The sequence below is a fragment of the Apus apus genome, chromosome 2 (genome assembly GCF_020740795.1).
Source record: "Apus apus isolate bApuApu2 chromosome 2, bApuApu2.pri.cur, whole genome shotgun sequence".
Lineage (NCBI taxonomy): Eukaryota > Metazoa > Chordata > Aves > Apodiformes > Apodidae > Apus > Apus apus.
In genome coordinates this window covers 34,301,012-34,320,705 of record NC_067283.1, presented here as the reverse complement: position 1 = coordinate 34,320,705, position 19,694 = coordinate 34,301,012, and the positions used below count along the sequence as shown (strand labels likewise).

Here is a 19,694-nt window from a genome sequence, read left to right as displayed (position 1 = left end):
GCTTCAAATGGAACACTGCTCTCCCCTTCTACTGCAGCAGGTCAGTAGGCACAGTTGCAGGTCACTTGCTCATCACCTAACCTTGGTCCCCCTCCTCTCATCCACCACCATATTGATTTCTCATTGTCCTTTCTTTTGTCCACCTTCCCCAAATTACTTCATCTCCACATAACCTCCTACAACCCTCTCCTATGTACAGAATCAAAATAATCTTCAAAGTAAAATGCTTCTTTCAACCTCTATTAGACCACAGCATTATGATTAAAAGCTGCATTACCTATGGGTCACCTTGCAAATCATTCTAGATCACATGATTTACACAAAAAAACCCAAAACCAAACAGGCTTTTAATTTCCAGTTAAACAGTCACAGAGTTTCAATAACGAGAAAGTGAAGCACCCTTCAGACTCTGCCTATAGAAGAAAGGAGACCTGCTGTACACTTGAGGCAGGCAAGTGTCTGGGCAGTACATTTCACAGGAGTGAAAATTATCTGTGGCACAGCAGAGCACCTCAGCAAACTGCAGCCCTCACGGAGTCAGTGTCAGCTCCAATTGGTATGACTGGTATTTTTGGGTTTTTTCCCCCCTCTATTTACCAGGCTGACTTCAAAATTAAGCAAGAGAAACATTAAGCAATTATAAAACAAAACCAAAAATGTACAGCCTTTCTCAAGATCCATGGTTACTTCCCCTAGAAACATCTTGAATCCAGGAAGCATTAACTGCAATTCCCATTACAGTTTCTGCTGCTCTGAAACAGTGGCATTGTAGAGACTATCCCTTCCTTCTCTTTTGACCTTTGAGTCTCTCTAGGATACAAGACCCCACCGAGACAAAAACATTGATGCCATGAAAGCAGTCCTAATAGACGCAGATACGCTGCTAGAAAAGGTGCTTATTCTTCCCAGTCCTTACAGAAGTAGGCTTGTAAAGGCCAGTATTCACATATAGGCTACATTAGGATCTAAACAAAGTTAAGTGGCAGGAATATTTCTCTGGGAGATTGCTGTTGTATGCTCAGTCCATCCTGCATTCACTGGTCACAGTCACCAGATTACAGCAGCTTTGGCTAATAATTGCTTTTCTCCCCTGTATATAATCTTTCCCCTCCCCCATCATGCAACAAAAATTAGGATACTCTCTGTAGGCATGTCTACCTTCAAGCAATGCACTTGTTCACCCCACAGAGGCAAGGCTGACCTCTTCCTCCCACCGCCCTCATGAAGACTAACTTCATCTTTTGTCTCAAGACTGCACAGCAGCCCAGCCATGCAACCCAGGAAGCCGAGCCCAAAGACAGCCCAGCTTTCAGGGACTTTACTTTCATCAGCTGCATTCCTTCCCAAGCTTTCTTTCCCCACCCAGTTCTGGTTGGTTTTCCCAGAATTGCAGATCTAGCTATTATGCCACATGACATATACTTTCCTTTCTTTTCTTATTTCTCTTTTTTTTTTTTTGTGAAGCAAACACAAGTCTCTTGTGTTTTTTTCCTCTTTCTCCTCTCCTTTCTTCTCTCGGAAATATTCTGTACAATGCAATGGATTTCTCAGAGACAGAGATAAACCAGAAGCTCTATTACACAGAATCTGATCACAAAAACTGTCTCTGAGAAGTCTCTTTTTAAGATCAGGAAAACAGGAAATCTGACATGGAACCATCTATTTTTAATATGGGGGAAAAAAATCTACCACAAAGAGGAGGTATAAAAATAATCTTGCATTGGATGATTATTTGCATTAACCATTTCAGCTGCATTTTAATTCAAATCTCTGTGCTCAGAACTGTATCAGGTGATAACCTCATGCTCCATGGTGCCACTGTTACACATCTGATTAGTCAATAACCCCCAAAGAGTCATTTTCCACAAAGCTTCTGAGAAAAATTGAGCTTCCCATCAGGTTGCCTATTAGTAATAGGATCAACCACAAAGGACACAGGGCTTTTCATGCTGGGAATGTTGGCATCTTCACTCCACACATGCTGAGTAGTAAGGCTGATAAGAGACTAACAGCTGATACAAAACAATTTGTTGAAACTTTTAATGTTAATTGGGACTGAGTGGAAGAGAACTTGTGCCACTCTTGTGGTCCTTAAATCTGGTAATCAGAATTGAGACCCAGCTCCAACCATTATTCCTACAAGATACCTGAAGACTGACAGAGGACTGAAGGACTGAAATCCAAGTCCTTCTCTCCTGACTCAATATCTGAGCCGCTTATGCACAGAGTCACTTACTCTCCTTCTCTGACCCAATGATTATTCAACTGTTTCAAACTTTAACAGGAGGAACTGGCACTGCATCACTCCAGAATATTCTGTAGCCTGGTAATTAAAAGCATGAAGAATACAAGTAATCTGTCCCGGTCCACATGAATCTTAATAAAATTCATTACATAACCACCCAACTAGAATCCTTTTTCATTAAAGCTTGGATGTGACTTACTTGTTTTTCATGTTTTGGTGTCATCTTCACTGGTTTGTATTAAAATAAAAGTCAACCTGAAATAAAAAATAAAATAAAGAACAGACATCAGAGTGACATTTAGTAGTTATTTGAAGGTCTTTATCACTTTTGCTAGACATCAGTAGACAGTGGAGAGAGCCAGGCTCAAGTGTCATGTATCCCAGAAAACACATTTGCCTTAACTATATCGAAGAATTCATCAATTTTTAAAAATCCCATTTTTGAAGCACTGGGTTAGTCCCCTTCTGGCAACATTTGTTGTACATGACAGCCCAGTGGTGATGCCAGTCCACCTCTGGAAATCAGTGCCATTGGTCCAAGAGGTGTCCTGGGGCTCTCCCAGGACACAGCCAGCATCCTCAGTGAGCTAGCTTCCCCAGCACACACACAGTCCAGGGAGTGCTGCCTCTGCCTTGTTCCCTGGCACCCAAGCACAGGTCTGTGTGACTATAGCTGAGATCCAGGAGATGCTAAAACATCCAAATCAGCAGAATCAAAAGCCCCTCTCAACCGCTTCTCTGAAACAGAGATAAAGATCCTGCAGGGTAGGAAAAAAACCAGCTAAATTTCATTGTGTCCATGGTTTTAAGATGCCCATGGTTTTAAAAGCTCTATGTAGGAAAGTGTATAATTAGACCAAATTAAAAAAAATCCCATCATTAACCTGCTTTTTCCCTGGAAATCCCAACTAATTTTTAACTACCTCTGCAATCCTGTAAACTGGCCAGTTTACTCAGTTCAGGTACCCACATGGAAAGGGTGGGGTGACTTTATTCAGTTGCTGGCTTGCATACGCACTGCCTGCCCAAAACCAACAGTCACGAGAAAAAGGATTTGCAATTTGCCTTTTTCCTTTACCTCTCCCACATGCCATTCAGACACTGCCAACTAACACCTGCATTGACCTCCAGCTACAAAAACATTTTATTGCCTCCTCAGCTGTTGAAAGCCCGCCTCCTCTTCCCAAACCAAGATGACCCAAGCAGGATCCCTCCTTCACCTGAGGAGTAGGACTCCCTACACTGGCCCCAGGGTCAGGATGGATGCCACTCAAGCACGAGGAGCTGAGCAAGATCCTCCCACGCATCTCTCTGGGCGGGCACCTTGCCTTGGAAAAGGCGGATTTGCAGCTTTTTCTAAGGCAATCCTTGGTAGCTGTTGCCAGCCAGTTGCAAAATGTTTACATGTGCCTACAGAAGACACATGGCTATGTTTTTGGAGGTGGTTTGCTAAGCTCTAGTGAGACAGAGCTTGGAACTGCTCATTATAAAACTCTGTATCTAGCTCAAGCCCAGCAAAGAACTCCTGGACACCCTGCCCTGCCCAGTGCCTCTGACAAACATGCCTTGCTTTCAAAATGCAACTCCACCTATTGTAATAAAACAGCAGAAAGATAAGCACACATCTTTCTTTGACCAGGAAATTATTTTGGAACAAACACATATTTGTAAAATTTCTATAGGATCAGTCCTATCAATATGGGATACTCTTGTCTCCAGGTAAGAGATGTCCATGCACAGAACGTCAGGCATCCTAAATGGTACCACTGGTACAGTTCCCACCTCCATAAAGAAAAGGCTACCATTTCACTTCCGTAGCTATAATTGTGCACAAGAAAATGCACAGGGGATTTTTGAAAATGCGTTCACAATAAATTTTGGGGGTTTTGCTCAATGTATTTATGTTTAACTGGCATATATGCTCCAGGCTGAAGGCACAGAAGAGCACTCCAGCACTTCCTACAACGTGGGCTCAGCAGCATCAAGCAGCTCAGCAAGGAGGGGCAAGATTTTGGCTCAGTTGTAACTGCTGCTAGTACGGAAGTATGTCTGGAGCTTTCCTTCTGGTGGAGATAAATGGCTTTTACCTCTCAGGCAAGTACAAGCCCACAACATAGAAAATACTGTGCAGGGCTCTGGCTTTTTGAAGAGGATGGGCTGCTTCTGCCTGCTACCTCTCCTCATTGGATACAGCTGTAAACCTTTATAGTTCTGGGGCTTTTTTTTCCCCTTTCTGCTCTGATTGAATGTGGGATTTTTTTAATGAAAATTCAATATTTTTTTTTCAGTTAGATATCTTTAATCTGCTGCAGCCTCTTTCTCCCATCTTTTTAATTGCTTGAAGTAAGAAATTATGCAAGCTCATTCCTGACACTGAATGACAAGGCTGAGATAAAACATTTCATTTTGTCTTCTGCTTTCTAATGACTGAATCTATGTGCTGGTGCAGGTTAGAAAGAACAGTTTAAACTCTGAACATGCATTGCAATTTTAAATATATAATGACTATTTCAACACAAAAAACCCCCTTCCTAAAATAGTTAAAACACATCATTTTTTCAGCAAGTAATTTTAAGAAAAATGGAAATTTAAACCCACCAAAGCTACCCATTTCACAAGCATTTCAGCAAGATCTCCCCAGTCCTGCTGCAGTCACTTGCAAACAAACTCAATGCAGTATTCTCTCCAGCAGCAACACGCATATTTTAAGACTTCTTTAACACATGTAGCACTGAAGCAGAACAGTTCAACTGTCTGCTTAAGAAAATGCCTTTTTATGTTTAGAAAAACCCTACCCAAAATACCAGTGACAGAGAGGAGCAGCCCTCATAAGATGAACTAAAGGTTGTTGGTCTTTTTACTCACACAAATTTTCCACTGACAGAAATGAACCATTGCTGGGAAAAGGAAATCAAAGAAGGCATCAGATCTGTAGTTTTGATAGAAGGCTTTCTGCTGTGACTGGGAAAAAACCCCATTGCTTTGAGTAACTTTTCATTCTGTTTCTGATCTCTTACAATACAGAAGACTTTTTATTATTATTCCTTAGTTTCATGTACTTAATATAACACCTGCTCCTGATAGTACATATTTTTGACAGTTCTTAATTGCATAACTGATGAAACTCCCAGGGAACTGCCCATAAAAACAATCAAGAGCAAAAAGATTACATAGGATGACTTGCCATACTTCCTGTAGACTAAAAGAAAAAAAAAATCAGGGGGAAAACCCAACAAGTACTGCAGCATTTTTCTTAGGGATAACAAATGAACTGCAGTGCTCTTCTTAGGGACAGCAGATAAACACTATTAAGTATTACATTTTATTTTGTATTTTAGAGCTAATTGTATATTTTAAAAACTAAATTAAACCAAATTATTTAATATTACTTGGGAATATCCTTTTATTATGTAAACAGACTGCTCTTAAAGGAGGAAGTAACTTCTCCATTACATTCACAAACTGAAAAATGAAAACTCTAGCAGTACCACAGACAAAAACCCTGACAGCTTACTATAAGAACAGCACAAACAAATGTGAGCCCTCCCAGCTACCTCATTCCTTGTTGGGCCATGGCCTATGCAATGTTCTTGTCTGCTCTGGGAGCACTCACAGACTCCATGTTGCCAGTGTTTCCCCTGAAGCAATAAATGTTGATCTTCAGCACAAGAATTGTCCATCCACCCACTTTTGGTTATTTCTGAAAATACAACTAAATGACCACCTTTAATTTTAAAAGTGGAAGAGCGATTTATTTTTAGACCTTGGTGATGCTTGAAAGTCCTGTTCAATCACAAGCAAAATCCTCAACTGTGTTTTCAAGGTTGTTCCCATCATCAGTATTCAAACAAAACTTTTGTTAAAGGCTTCAGTGTGACCAAGAGAGATCACAATTAGATCTCTACATACTTAAGAGATTTTTCCTGCATTTTCTGTTTTTCTTAACACTAATTCAAAACACCATTAGAATTTTAATGTACAGCTTGTAGAAAGTTCAGCTGCATCTGTGCATGGAGTTCACTGTCACAGAACATGCCTGTACATGCCCAATGGCATTATGTTCCTGAAAGGCAAGTCATCCAAATGGATTTGTAAGGAAAATACACATCCAGGGGCTGATAGTGGGAAGATATGAAGAACAGAACTGTAATAAAAGAAGATGCTAAACTCTGGAGCGTTCAAAAAAGGTTACCATAAACAAATTAATCCCATGCTAAAACTTAAGTAAAACTTAGATTCAGGATAAGACAATGCAAATTTATTTTTGGGAGCACTGATTATATTTGCAGAAGCCTCAGATTCTAGACTAATTATAGAATCATAGAACTCATGGAACTATTCAGGTTGGAAAAGACCCTTAGGATCACCGAGTCCAACCATCATCCTTACTCTACAAAGTTGTCCCCTAAACCAAATCCACCAACACCACATCCAAATGACCCTTAAATACATCCAGGGATGGTGATTCAACCACCTCCCTGGGCAGCCTATTCCAGTGTCTAACCACTCTTTTTGTGATTTTTTTTCCCTAATGTCCAGTCTAAACCTACCGTGTTGCAGCTTGAAGCCATTCCCTCTTGTTCTGTCACTCACTACCTGTGAAAAGAGACTAGCACCAACCTCTCTACAATGACCTTTCAGGTACTTGTAGAGACTGATGAGGTCTCCCCTCAGCCTCCTCTTTCTCAAACTAAAGATTCCCAGCTCCTTCATGCATTCTTCCTAAGATTTATTCTCTAGGCCCTCCACCAGCTTCGTTGCCCTCCTCTGTACTCGCTCCAGCACCTCGATATCTCTCTTGAATTCAGGTGCCCAAAACTGGACACAATACTCCAGGTGTGGTCTCACCAGTGCTGAGGACATGGGGACAATCACCTCTCTACTTCTGCTGGTCACTCTATTTCTAATACAAGCCAGGATGCCATTGGCTTTCTTGGCCATCTGGGCACACTGCTGGCTCATATTCAGCCTCCTGTCAATTAGAACCCCCAGGTCCTTTTCTGCCAGACACTTTCCAGCCACACTTTCCCAGTCTGTAGTGTTGCCTGGGGTTGTTGTGGCCCAAGATCAGGACCCAGCACTTGGCCTTGCTGAAGCCCAGACCATTAACATTAGCCCAAGAATCTAATCTATCCAAGTCTCTCTGTAGAGCCTCCCTATCCTCGTGCAGATCAACACTCCCACCTAACTTGGTGTCATCTGCAAACTCACTGATAATACACTCTTGTCCTTATCAAGATCATCAACAAAGATGTTAAACAGAAACGGTCCCAACACTGAGCCCTGAGGAACAGGGCCTGAAAGGTCTGTCACTGACAGGGAGCACCACTGCTGGGGAAAGAGCAACTCCTTCAGGGAGCAGAGGACCTGAGAAATGCCTGTGCCACTGCTGTTGCAAAGGAGTGGGAAATGGAAGAGCTATTTCCCCACTAAGTACTAGCTCACAGCTAGTCAGAAGGCATGGATGAAATATTAATATAGGTTTCAAATTAAAGGATACCAGTTGCAAAAAGCAATGTCAACTTGTTTATAGAATAAAACTCCCTCAAATCATATGACCAGCCATACTGTAACATCTCAGTGGAAAGGTCCATCTCGTCCAGCAGCGACTTAGATGGTGACCCGTACTGGAACATTTACAATATAAGAAACAGGCACAATTTTGAGAGCTTATTCTCCAGTTCTGGAGAAAATAGCATGAAAACTGTATGTAGACAGCATACATACCCACACACACACTTTATATATATATATAATGTACCGTTCTGTGATGCCAAACTGACCACATCACAATGTAGCCTGGCATTTACAGGAATTGGGCACATGGCCATCACAGATCAACTGCTCTTGTTATTAGGAAAAGTCTTATTCAAATGCTGTTCCCCAAGCAGGAACTTCTGCTCAATCCAGAGTGATTCAGCCTCAGCATTAGCAGATGCCTTCTACTTCCCTTGGTCTGGTTAATTAGCTGGGGTCAACTTGACTGTGCTCATGAGCTCCTTTCTGTCCCTCATGATCCATTAATAGGATGGTGAGGACTGAAATGAAACTGTGCAGGTCACAGACCACCCCTCCTTCTTTCATCAGCCCTGCTGGCTACATACTTTACTTTCCCTCTGCAAATCACTGTAAGGATCAGCTCATCAGAAGTGAGAAAAATATGAAATACATAAGCACTTCCATCTAAATTCTGCACAGCATTCCCTTTTTAGCCATTCCCTTGTTCTGCAATCTTCATAGCTATTGAAACCTGCTTTATGAAGACAGTTAATTCAGTCCATTAAAAAAAAAATCATTAACATAAATTTTCATTAATTTCACAGGAACATGAGAATCAAAGAGTGAATTGAACCTATGAATTTCCCCCTCCCCTCCAATATACCTACAAGACATGGATTGCAGTGTCAGGTGTGGGTCACAGATTTCCAATTACAGCAGTGTTAAGCAAGCTTTGAATTGCATCAATACCATATTGCTGGACAGCAGCATGACTCACAGACCCACCTCTGAAAGCCTAAAGATAAACAAGGAAGCACTAAGAAATGCACTAAGAAATCTGTTGACAGTAGGAGAGAGCATTGGGTGTTTCTTCACTTTCTCCCCCCTGGCCCCGTCTCAAATTGCAGACATATGCTCAAGCAAAGGAATTCACAACTATTCTGCAGTGTCAGTGGGTTGATGAACCCAGAGCAACTATTACTTTCTTTTTCTCCCATCAGACAATACCAGGAAGGCTAGCACTGACAGATTGTGCTCTCAAGCAATGGCAAGAGAATAGTAATTGTGGGTCAGGATACTGAAAGAACAGTACATGCCAGTCTTCGTCATGGTAATTAGTTATTACTCAGGGCTGATGCTTGCCAGTTTCTGCAGAAAATGTGGGGACCATTCAAAACTCTCCTACGGCTCTGGCTTCTGTGTTCCCCAGGCAGCCTGTCAAGCTAGCTGGCAACATGAGCCTGTCTTTGCTACTCTTTCCAAACATCATGGTGTATAATAGGTAGCTCAAACTACAGAAAATTATTTTGTAGCATAAATAATTGCAGGTTTTGTTGCTAGGGCATTTTCAGAAGGCCAACAAAGAGATGAGGCAGTCTTTGCGGGGAAGCATTGATGACCTCCAAGGTAAAGTCTCACCAAGTGTTCTTGCTCCAGTGAAGTTTTGAGATTCCTTGAGCGAGGAGAAACATATTTCAGAAGCAGCAGCAACACTGTCAATCTGGCAAGTCAACCAGCTTTCAACTACAGGTATTCTCAATGTGGAAAATACTGGATAAGCACTTGACTTCTTAAAGATACCTACACAAAGAGGACTTTCCACTGGCAGTAAAACCACCTGTGAAATCAAAGGGAACGAAGCCAGTAATTTCCAGGGTAAAACTGCTTGCTGACGTAGTACCCAAGTATTTTCCAAGCCAAAGTTCTGCTTAGTTACAAAAGCGATGAGTGAAGATGCACATGCATGTGGTTTGTGTGAGCACAGCACATCTTGTTAGATACACCAAGGAGAACCAGCAACATCAAATCATGGACAGATACGCTACCCGTAGATATTTTTGTATTATGTCAGCTCCAAAGAAAAGTAGCAGCTGTCTAATGTGCTACAAGCTAGATTTCAAAAAGGGAATTTGTAATTAGACACTGAAGTATCAGCATTTCAGAACACCTATTAAAATCCTAAGAAAAACCTTAAATGCTCCTTCTGAAGGAGGGTTTATTTTCAGAGAATGCGTATTTTTCTTTCATCAGAAACATGTTTCTTACAGGAACTAAATATTTCATTGCATTAAATCAAATTAAGATGCCCTAAAAATACTTCAGAGAGATATCTCAGGGAAGAAAATAACTGATTTTTACTAATTATGGGAAAAGAAAGGCTGATGGCAGCTGTATCTTTCCTGCTGAGTAAGCAGAGCAAAAAACAGCGAATCCCATGCAGGCTTATTGCAACATTTCTTTTTCAGTCTCTGAAATGCAAACGCTGACATCACCTGACCCCTTCCTTTCTGATTCACCCCTTGGATCATTTTGAAACTCATGTGCCAGAAAATTCGCATTTTTTTGCTCATTTCAAACACTTTCAATTTATGATATGATTTTTCTCTGCTGCTTGAGTTGCTGTTACTCAGTACTACATGATTTAGCTTGGCTTTCTTCCTGCTGCAGATTTCCTTATTCTACCTAAACAACTATTTTTGTGTCGCATCACCTGGCCCCATCTAGGAAGTTACAGTGCTCGGTCTTGTTACCTACCAAAGAAAGTAAAGCAAAAGCAACAGTCTTCACCATAACCGCAGAATTAAAAGTCCCAGTCTCATGATGTGCATCTGGGGAGATGGCTGGGAAAAACCAAGCACAGATACAGTCATAAATTAAATTAATTGTTAAGTAATAACATCTTGAGACAGATCTGTCCTAAGCATTCTCTATAATTGTAGCTCAAAACAATGGGGATGACAGAAAGACTGCAGTCAGTAATACAGTAAATGCTCACCAGACATTTTAATCAACTCCAGTCAAACTGCCGTGTTTCTTAGTTTCTGTTTTTAAGTTGACCAAGCCCATGAGAGACGATTGCAACGGTCCAGCTAGATCAGCCATCCACTCTCTTACACAACAGCAATTCACTTATCAGGCTCTGTTCCCCTGAGGAATGCATCAGATGGCCCACCACTACTGCAAAACCTTACTGGTGTTGCATCTGTGTAGATGCGTCTATATATTGCATTAGCTTATGAGCTGGGTCTATCAACAGTTACATTAACCACTTCAGAAAGTATGAACAGTACTTTACACTGAACAACTTATTTGTTCAATAGGCTTCATTCTCTTTCTGAGCTGGCCTCTTCCAGTGGCATAAAAATAGTATTTTGGAAGTATATAGCTTCTAAATAGTGTCACTCATTACCAAAGCTGACAATTCTGAGTCACAAACAGCATTTGGCAAGAGGAACTTCTCATGAGATTAACCGATAAGAAAATCAGGCTGAAAAATCAGTGGTTTATCCACATCCTCCAATTTTCTGCTTTTATTTTCAGTATGCTAATTGTTAAGATGCAATTCAGGTTACTTACTCCCCATTTATGGACTTCACAGATACACTATAACTTCAGAAGACTGTCATCAGTCCTTGGCCAACTCTCAGCACAAGAAGCAGATTTCCAGTACGGAAAACTTGTGAAAGAAGTTGTGAGAGAACAGCAGGAGGAGTGACAAACACACAAAAATGGGAGGAAGAGAAGAAAAGCAGCACTTGAGTTTGACTACTCTGCCATCATAGCCAAGTCAAAGGAGTCGCCAGCCAGACTGGAACAAACACTGGCTCAAGGTCAAGCAGCAATATGAGTGAACTTAGAAAATTTCATGCCTGCAGGGAAAATACATCCCATAGCTTGCTTTCATGATGCCCAAACCCACATAATATTTTTCCAACAATGAATTCAAATAGACCACTAAGTAACCTGAAGGGCTTTTTCGGCCTTTAGCAGGAGAAAGACTTCCCAGACACGGAACAGGCGTTGCTTAAATGAAGAGAACGCAGATTTACATTCATTTTAAACCTGGTCAGTTCAGACTGTATTACAAGGGAAAACAATGGACTGAGATAAACTGGTTTAAATTTGTGTTGTTTAGGTAGGGCTTATTCCAGGTACACTTAAATATATTTACTTCAGGCCAAAAAAAAAGCACAACCCAGTCTTAAAATAGAGCAAGTGTCAATTCATATAATAACCACACCTTTAGCTAAACCAGTTGAAACCTACACATTATGTATAGACATACTTGAAATCCTACTTTGTGGTCTCTCAGACAAATCCATAATAAATGTCTATCACACAGCTGCTGGGACCTGACAACCATCAGGTTGTCCTCTACAGCTCTACCATTCTGCAGAAACACAATGATGCTGCAGGAACAACAGCTTTTCAGCCCAAGGAACAAAATCCCAACCAAGGCAACTCAGCACAAAACAAATGGCCAAGGTGAGGTGGGAGGAGAAGGTATCACATACTGCACATCCTCAGTGGCTGGAAGCCCACAGAGGAAAGCCTTGCCATAAGTATCCAGTCTATTCAGTCACTGCCTGTAACCTTTCTGCAGAACTGATGCAATTGGCTCACTATGGCCACTGGAGATGAACATAACTATGATTGATGACATGTTCAGCTTTATAGGCAAGTTTTGAATTCTGTAGGGCATTACACCCAGGCAAATTCTTCACATGCTTGGAAAGTTCTCTATAAGGATAATGCTGTCTTTGACAAGGTCTGTTTTATTGATCAAGCAGAAGAACAGGAAGGAGAATGGGTGTCATCTAACCAAAAACCAACACAATTTTAGTAACTGTAAGAGCTAGCTATTAAATGGCTGCTGAAAATCAGAATTTCATCTGCATTAAAGAGAGAATAAGGCTGACTGATGTTTGAAAGCTACCTAGTTTAGCTGAGCTTATGGGGGAAAGACAGTGCTCATTAGAATCGCAGTTTGCTAGAAATCCAGTGAATGGGTAATGATATAAAATGAACCCAATTATCATTTTCCACACTGCCAACAGACATATATATTCAGATGTCTAGGACAAATCAATTAACACCCAAGGTCAGAACGATGGAAGCTCTGGTGATCCTCAGGTGAACAAAGTAATTTTGCGGTGTTCAGAAACATGCAAGTTGTTGCTTTCATGGCCTAAGGGCACAGTGCTGCAAACAGATGGTGCCTTTTAGGAGAGGTCAGAAGTATATTTGAAAGAAAAAAAAAGTTCTAAGGTTTGCAAACCCTCTTCAGTGGCTCTTCTCAGTTTCTCAGTTTCAGTGGCTGTACATCCCAATGCCTTATTTTTCCCATGGCTCTGCAGAGCCTGGATAATATGGAACAATAATTTTTGAAAGAAAATCACTGCTTATACCTATCTGCTATAGTATGGTATATTATTATTTTTCAAATCTTGTATTTAAATTAAAATATGTAATGGCAAAAAGGAGGGCAAAATATGACACCTGAAGTCTGCCTTTGTTTTCTCGGTGATAGTCCACAGCACTCCAAGTACTCTTTACAGTTACCTTGCTTTAGTTACAAGGTTTGGTGCATGTACTGAAGCTTTCCTGAGAAAGTTAGATGCTTTCTTTGCCAACTCACCTGAATAATTAAGACCCAATCACCAGGGTTTGCATTTCAACTGTGCAAAGCTCACTGATAAAAACTCAACTGGGAGAGAATCATGCATCCCTACTGTAAGATTTAGCCTGGGACTACACCCCTGGTGTAGGCAACCTGTTCCTGACCAGCAGGTCAAACGGATATTCCTTCCAAACTAGCTGTGATGATGAGTGAAATAGAAGTCAGAAAGCTTCCTGGGGATGAGCAGATTAGGAAGGCTTCATTTCTGCACAAGTTCTTATGTGCAACAGAGTTCTCCAGAAAATCCCCCAAAAGGGATATTTTGGCTATAAACTCTCTCCAACTCTTGGATCTTACTTGCCAAACCATCTTGTGGTCTGAGAGGTGGAGAGACTGTCTAAGCCAGCCACCTGGCTGCCTTTCCCACCACTTTCACAGCAAGCTCCACCTTCACCTGCCCAGAGAGAGGGAGACAAGGAGGTTTATCTCACCTGGATTGACTGACTTGCCTTCCTGTCTCCCCAACAACCCTGTTGATTCAACTCCAGATAATCATACAACTGGGCTGTGCTCCTCCATGCCAGGAGACACAAGGCTACTACATTTAGCTGTTCCCAATGTAAGCACGATTGCAATGACAGTATGCACCAATGTGACTATTTACACATGTGAATGCCCAGCACATCAATGTCTCTGGCATTATCACAACTCTCCAGCACCCAAGACTCACAGCTATTTCCCTTCTCCCTGTAAACACTCCCCAGTGCTCCCATTACCACCTTACCTTTTCATGCCTCATTAGTACAAATTCATTTCTTCTGGGAAGAGGCACACCACTATTGGGAAGACAAAGCCTTCCCCTCTGGCAAGACAGCTGAAGATCTCATTAAAATGGATACCAAAGTTAAGACTAATTTAAAACCACACATCACCATTACACAATTAAAACAATGAGACTATTAGAAGCACAAAGTTATAACCTGCTGACTGTTGTACACATGGAACAAGGTAGGTAAGCAGTTAGGGCTTCCCTGAGGGAAAGGAGGGGCAGGAACCTAAATTTGAAGGATGTATTGGCAGCGCACACACACACACTTGCAGAGGTCAGGGCACATTACTCACTGTCAACTCCATAGCAAAACAGATGCTTTGTTGCCTGAGCAAAACATCCGTTTTGCTTTGAGGCATTAGGATAGCTCTAAGTTGAGTTTAGCCTTCTACACAACTCTGGTAGAGTTGAGAAGAAAAGGAAGAAGCAATTTTCTTAAGCCACAAATTTTCTTAAGCCACAAATCTGTTAAATACCAAGAAACACCTTATACCACAAAAAGCAGGCGCAGAAAACAAATTACATTTTCTTTTTATGCAGGAGAGTTACTGAAGATCTGTAACAAAATCATCATAAGATTACTTTTCTTAAACAAATGAAACTCAATGGTATGCATCCTGCTAAATGACTCTGTGTCAATCAGTAAAATCAGTCACATGAAGATGCTGGAGTAAAAGGGAACTCCTTTCAAACTAATCAAGTCCCTCCTTTTTGGACCAGGCCCACAGGTTGATGTTGAGTTATAAAAGGTTTTTGCAGGCTTCATGTCTGTTGACAAATTCCTCTGTGGTACTGAGAGACAGTATGTATATAACATGCCCAACAAAGTCCAAAAGGGAACTGGTTTCTGAGACCAGAAGACCCAAGGGCATTTAAGGATTCTGTGAAGACATATCATTAATTAGACCTCAAGAAGAGAAATAAATTTTTAAAGTTTTCCAAGTCAAAAGAGGATCACTGGAGGAACACTGTGGGAAATGCATGATTATCTGCTATTACATCATTGGATTGATTAGGTTTCTTTAAACCTCCTGTTGAGGAGTTGCCCCTGTCCTGCAGAAATTTGGATAAGTAGGATTCAAATAGCTAAACAAACATTTGTGGAGGCTCACAAGGTGTCCTACTTAGTCTTCAGCTGCTGCCCAAGGAGAAGGTGGATCAACTGTAGACCATGTGTCATCATGCCAGCCTCATACAGATGTCCTGGATGCCCTTGGACAGCCCTCTTGAACAGCCTCCTTGAAAGGCATCTGTCACCAACATCCAGGCAACCAACCCACGCCTAAGGTTTACTGTGCAGAGATTTAGCAAGGAATGCTACAATTAAACATATCCAGAGCCAAAAATACTATGCACCAGACTTCTGCATGCAGATCCCTGTAGTCAACAAGCAAGTATAGCACGATTTGCTTCTCTATCCCAGAAGTTACTCTGCCAAGAAGTCAGGAAATTCCCGTAGGACCCATAGCTGTGCTTTCCTCTGAGTATTTTTAGTACTAGAACAAAAAAGTTGCTGAGGTGGGTTTTTTGCGGGGGGTTTGTTTCTATGTTTGTTTTTTGAGATAATAAAGTGTTCAACAAGAAAACAAACAAACCAACCAACAACAATATCCTAAATTAACCTGGCTTCTTACATTACTCTGCTTACAAAAGCCAAAAAGGTTATGCATAGTACATACCACATGCACGGAAATAAGATCATGTGATACATTGCAGAGATATGATACACTGAATTTGTCATCTGTCCTGTTCCACCTACCTACTCCCAGGAAGTACAAGAACACTTGCAGCAGTTCATGCTGCTTAGCAAACACTCACAATCTTTTTGCTTTGGGGTTTATATGATGATTATTTTTAAAATCAGTCTGCCAGAGAAGCGCTTCCTTCTTTCATAAGGAGAAATTACAAAACTGCACGGCAAAGACAGGGAAGGTTGCAGTCATCTGAAACTATGGTGATTCAGAAAAGCACTGAGGTAATTGACTAAAATAGGGCTGCAAGACTGATTAAGCCTTTTACGCTCAGAAGGGCTCAACTTCTGCATGGATATCCTTGACAGCATCTTTCACTTCAGCAGGTCAGAGGACCAGCAGAAGGAAACACCACGCCAAAACAAACGCATTTAGTACCTGCAGGTGCAGCCCCTCAGGCCAGATGCAAGGTTGCTCTGTGGCAGGGGCAGTAAGCAGCCAGGAGAAGGAAGGAAGCATCAGGGAAACACCGTAGAGTTGCTAGACCAGGAACAGAATGCAGAAAGCTTCAAAATTATTACTGCCACCACCTCCCCTGGGTGAAAACAGCTATTCTGCAAGAGATTAATGTGCAGCAACAAGAGCTCTATAAAAAAAAAATCTGGGAATGCAGCCTCCACCCTTCGTATGCTCTAGTCCACATCCACTCATTGCTACTACCTTAAATCAATCACCAGTCCTGGCTAGATGGTGACAGAAGACAAAAGGCAAAAGAAGTCAGATCACAATGTGTTTTCACACTGTTGGCTTGATTTAATTTTCCACCTCCTCTTATGCCCAAGAATTACTCAGCTTGACCCAAATCCCCAGTGGTTTCTGCTCAGCATGGTGCTGTGCTTAGGAAGGGAAAAGCCAGGACACTGGGAGCCTGCAGCACAGCACCCCTCAGGTCCAGCCCACGCGCCGTGTCTCCACCAGGAGCGTCACAGCACTCCGGGCATGCAGCAAGCCCAGAGGTAGTTTAAACAGGTCCACCAGGGCGGGTGAAATGTGCTGCCTTCAGAAGAGCCACTCTTCAGGAGCTGACGCAGAAAAGCATAGCTGGAAACAACTTCTAAGTGTATTAAAAGATCAAAGGGAGAGGCCTTGAAGAGTACAAGCAATTGTTTACCCAGCTCTGCCTGCAAGACAGGGAACAAGGGAAAGAACAGAAAACTGGAAGACTGTTGAGACTGGATCTAGGCAATTCTCTTAATTCCATTAGTTCAGCTGATAACAGTTAACTGCAGTTAAATTAGAGACACAAAGGAAAGAAGAACTGAGATACCAATATAATTTACATTGCATTTGCCACTTGTATGAGCATTTGGAGGTACTTGATTAAACAACTGTTTCTGCCTGTGTTAGCAAACAGTGCCTTGTTTTTTATTTTGTAAGTCTTTATGTCTGTATTTGCACAGGTCCTGCCACGAGGCACAAATAACTGGACGAGGTGACTAGGTGCTACTGCCCTCTGACTACACTACAGCATTGGAAGAGGTTATGTTGTTGGTACCATTTTGGCAATATGTTCAGAATGTTTTCATTAAAAAAAAAAACAACACTATAACTATTTTTCAAATAAAAGTTAAAATCTTAATATTCCATAATAAAGCTCACATACATTATAAGCCCTTAAAAGTACATGATGGGGCACCAATTCAAGTTCTTGACATTTAAATTAATTAAAAGGCAAACACTTCCTAGATTCAATAAAAAATATACAGGATAAACAAAAGACTTCTGGATTTCAAGTCAAGCATTACAAACACAGCATAATACCCTAGGCTGAAGGAGGCATAAATACTGTTTTCATCTTCTACACACAGAAAACACCGGTATTCCCACTCTTCTACAGGAAGTCCAGTTTATGCCACTCAGGAAAGCTCTGCCTTGCACTTTCAGTTTCAGTTTTCCCTAGCACAAACAGGAAGACTGTCCACTTCGCTTCGGCTATTTCCTGACAACGGGCAAAGCAGGGAAACGAAAACTCATGCTGTGGTTTCCCATGGGAAATGGGTGGTGAGGGCTGGTGCCAGGTGGGAGCTCCACTCACACCCAAGCAGGCCAGACCCTGCCCCTCAGCGGCCTGGCTCTACACACCTCCGTCTCCCTTCACCTCCTCGCTCCTGCTAGCAGAACTGGGCAATATTCACCTAAAAACGGCCACATCCTGGAAGAACACCCAGCCCAGCTGGTGGGCGCAGGGCAGCAAGCACACAGGAGCCTTCGGAGGACGAGCAGGGGCAGCAGCCCAGGTGCCCGACGCCAGCACGGCGTCCAGGGCCAACCCAGCGCCTCAGCCAGCGGGACCTCCTCGGGCTCCTACCTCAGCCCCTTTCTGTTGCACACCGTCTTCTCAGAGGCTTCCTTCATATGTACTCAATGGTGTTCAGACTGCTTAATTTAAACAGCACGCAGAATTTTAAAACAGTAATAAGGCTGTCCCCTAGCTAACGAAAAGTGCTGTAAATAAAGCGATGCCTTCACACACGTGTGGCGGTGCAGACCCACCTCTCACTCCCACCCTATTCCAACCCCTGCATATCCCTTCCACACCGTAAGTACTGAGCGAACATTGCCATCCAACTGTTAAGTCGTGCTTTTATCCATTTATATAAAAATAATCTTTTTCCTAATATCCGTCAGTGATTCTTTTAAGAAACCTACAGACGTTCTACTCCTCTCTGCAACAATTATACAAAATACATTATCTATTGTTACCCACAACAACATGCATTATCATACGGTGTATATAAACAACCATATAATGTACGTACACCCAGACGTTTTTCACACCCAGACAAGTATCACAGTTGCCAGAGGTGATGGACTCGCTTCAGCACAACAAAAAGCCGTGATTCAAAAGAAGCTTAATCATTATTTAAACCCGAGTTTCTCGCTGCCGGGTGTTAATCATTACTTAGAGCCGTCACTTACAGGGCTGTAAATCAAGGCGCAGCCCGACAGCAAAGACCAGGGGAATAAACAGCCTTCACGGGACAGCGGGGAACCCACCATCCCCGTTACAACCGGCACTCCCGCAACAGGGCTCCCCGCGCACCCCGCGCCCTCCCAGCCGCCGCCCAAACCCCGGGCGACCTTCAGGAGCGCGGGCAGCGCCTCGCCGACCCCCGGAGGGGACAGGCTCCACACCCACCCCGCCGCTTGCAGCAGCGGGCACAACCCGCACAGCCCCGGCAACCCCGGCGGGCTCTGCCGCCGCACCGGGGCCGAGCCGAGCCGAGCCGAGCCGAGCCCAGCCGAGCCGAGCCGAGCCCACCGCCGCACTCACCGCCCGCCGCCGCCAGCACGCACAGCCCCGCGCGGCCCCCGCCGCTGCCCATAGGCCGGGAGGGGGCGGTGCGTCACCGACAGTGGGCGGGGCTTGTGCAGGCCCCGCCCACCGCCGTCCCTGGGCGCGGCAGAGGGAGGCGGCGCTGGGGGGGGGGGTGGGTTAAGGTGGGGGGGGTTAAGGAGGGGGTGGGCGATAAGGAGCCGGGGGTGGGCGGGAAGGGGCGGGAATGGGGAGAGCACCTCTGCATTCCAAGGGGAAAAAATGGCTTTCCTCAAAAAGACGGACTTTTTTTTTTTTTTTAGGAGCCTTTTAGTTAAGGAGAAAAATAAATTTAAAAATAAATAAATTAAGCTCGGTTAATACAGTGAATTGATTGTTTGTTTTGTTGTTGTTTTTTCTTTGAAAAGGGCAAATGAATCTCTCCTGAAGGCTTGTTTTCAGCTTTACTTGATTTCTCATCAAATCAAAATGCT

General features: G+C 42.8%; 1 protein-coding gene across 6 annotated transcripts in view; it reads right to left on the bottom strand.

Annotated features, from left to right (window-relative positions):
* The window catches only part of SNX10 (sorting nexin 10), a 37,226-nt gene extending 17,950 nt beyond the window's left edge, over positions 1 to 19,276 (bottom strand). For 2 of the 6 annotated variants that reach the window (XM_051611968.1, XM_051611973.1), the window contains exons 1-2: positions 19,219 to 19,276; positions 2,445 to 2,500 (exon numbers count right to left, since the gene is read on the bottom strand). In XM_051611968.1, the coding sequence (XP_051467928.1) occupies positions 2,445 to 2,468 (24 nt within the window). In that variant the 5' untranslated portion in view covers positions 2,469 to 2,500; positions 19,219 to 19,276. The other 4 variants (XM_051611969.1, XM_051611970.1, XM_051611972.1 and 1 more) reach the window with 4 other exon arrangements.
* Positions 19,277 to 19,694: the final 418 nt, after the last annotated feature.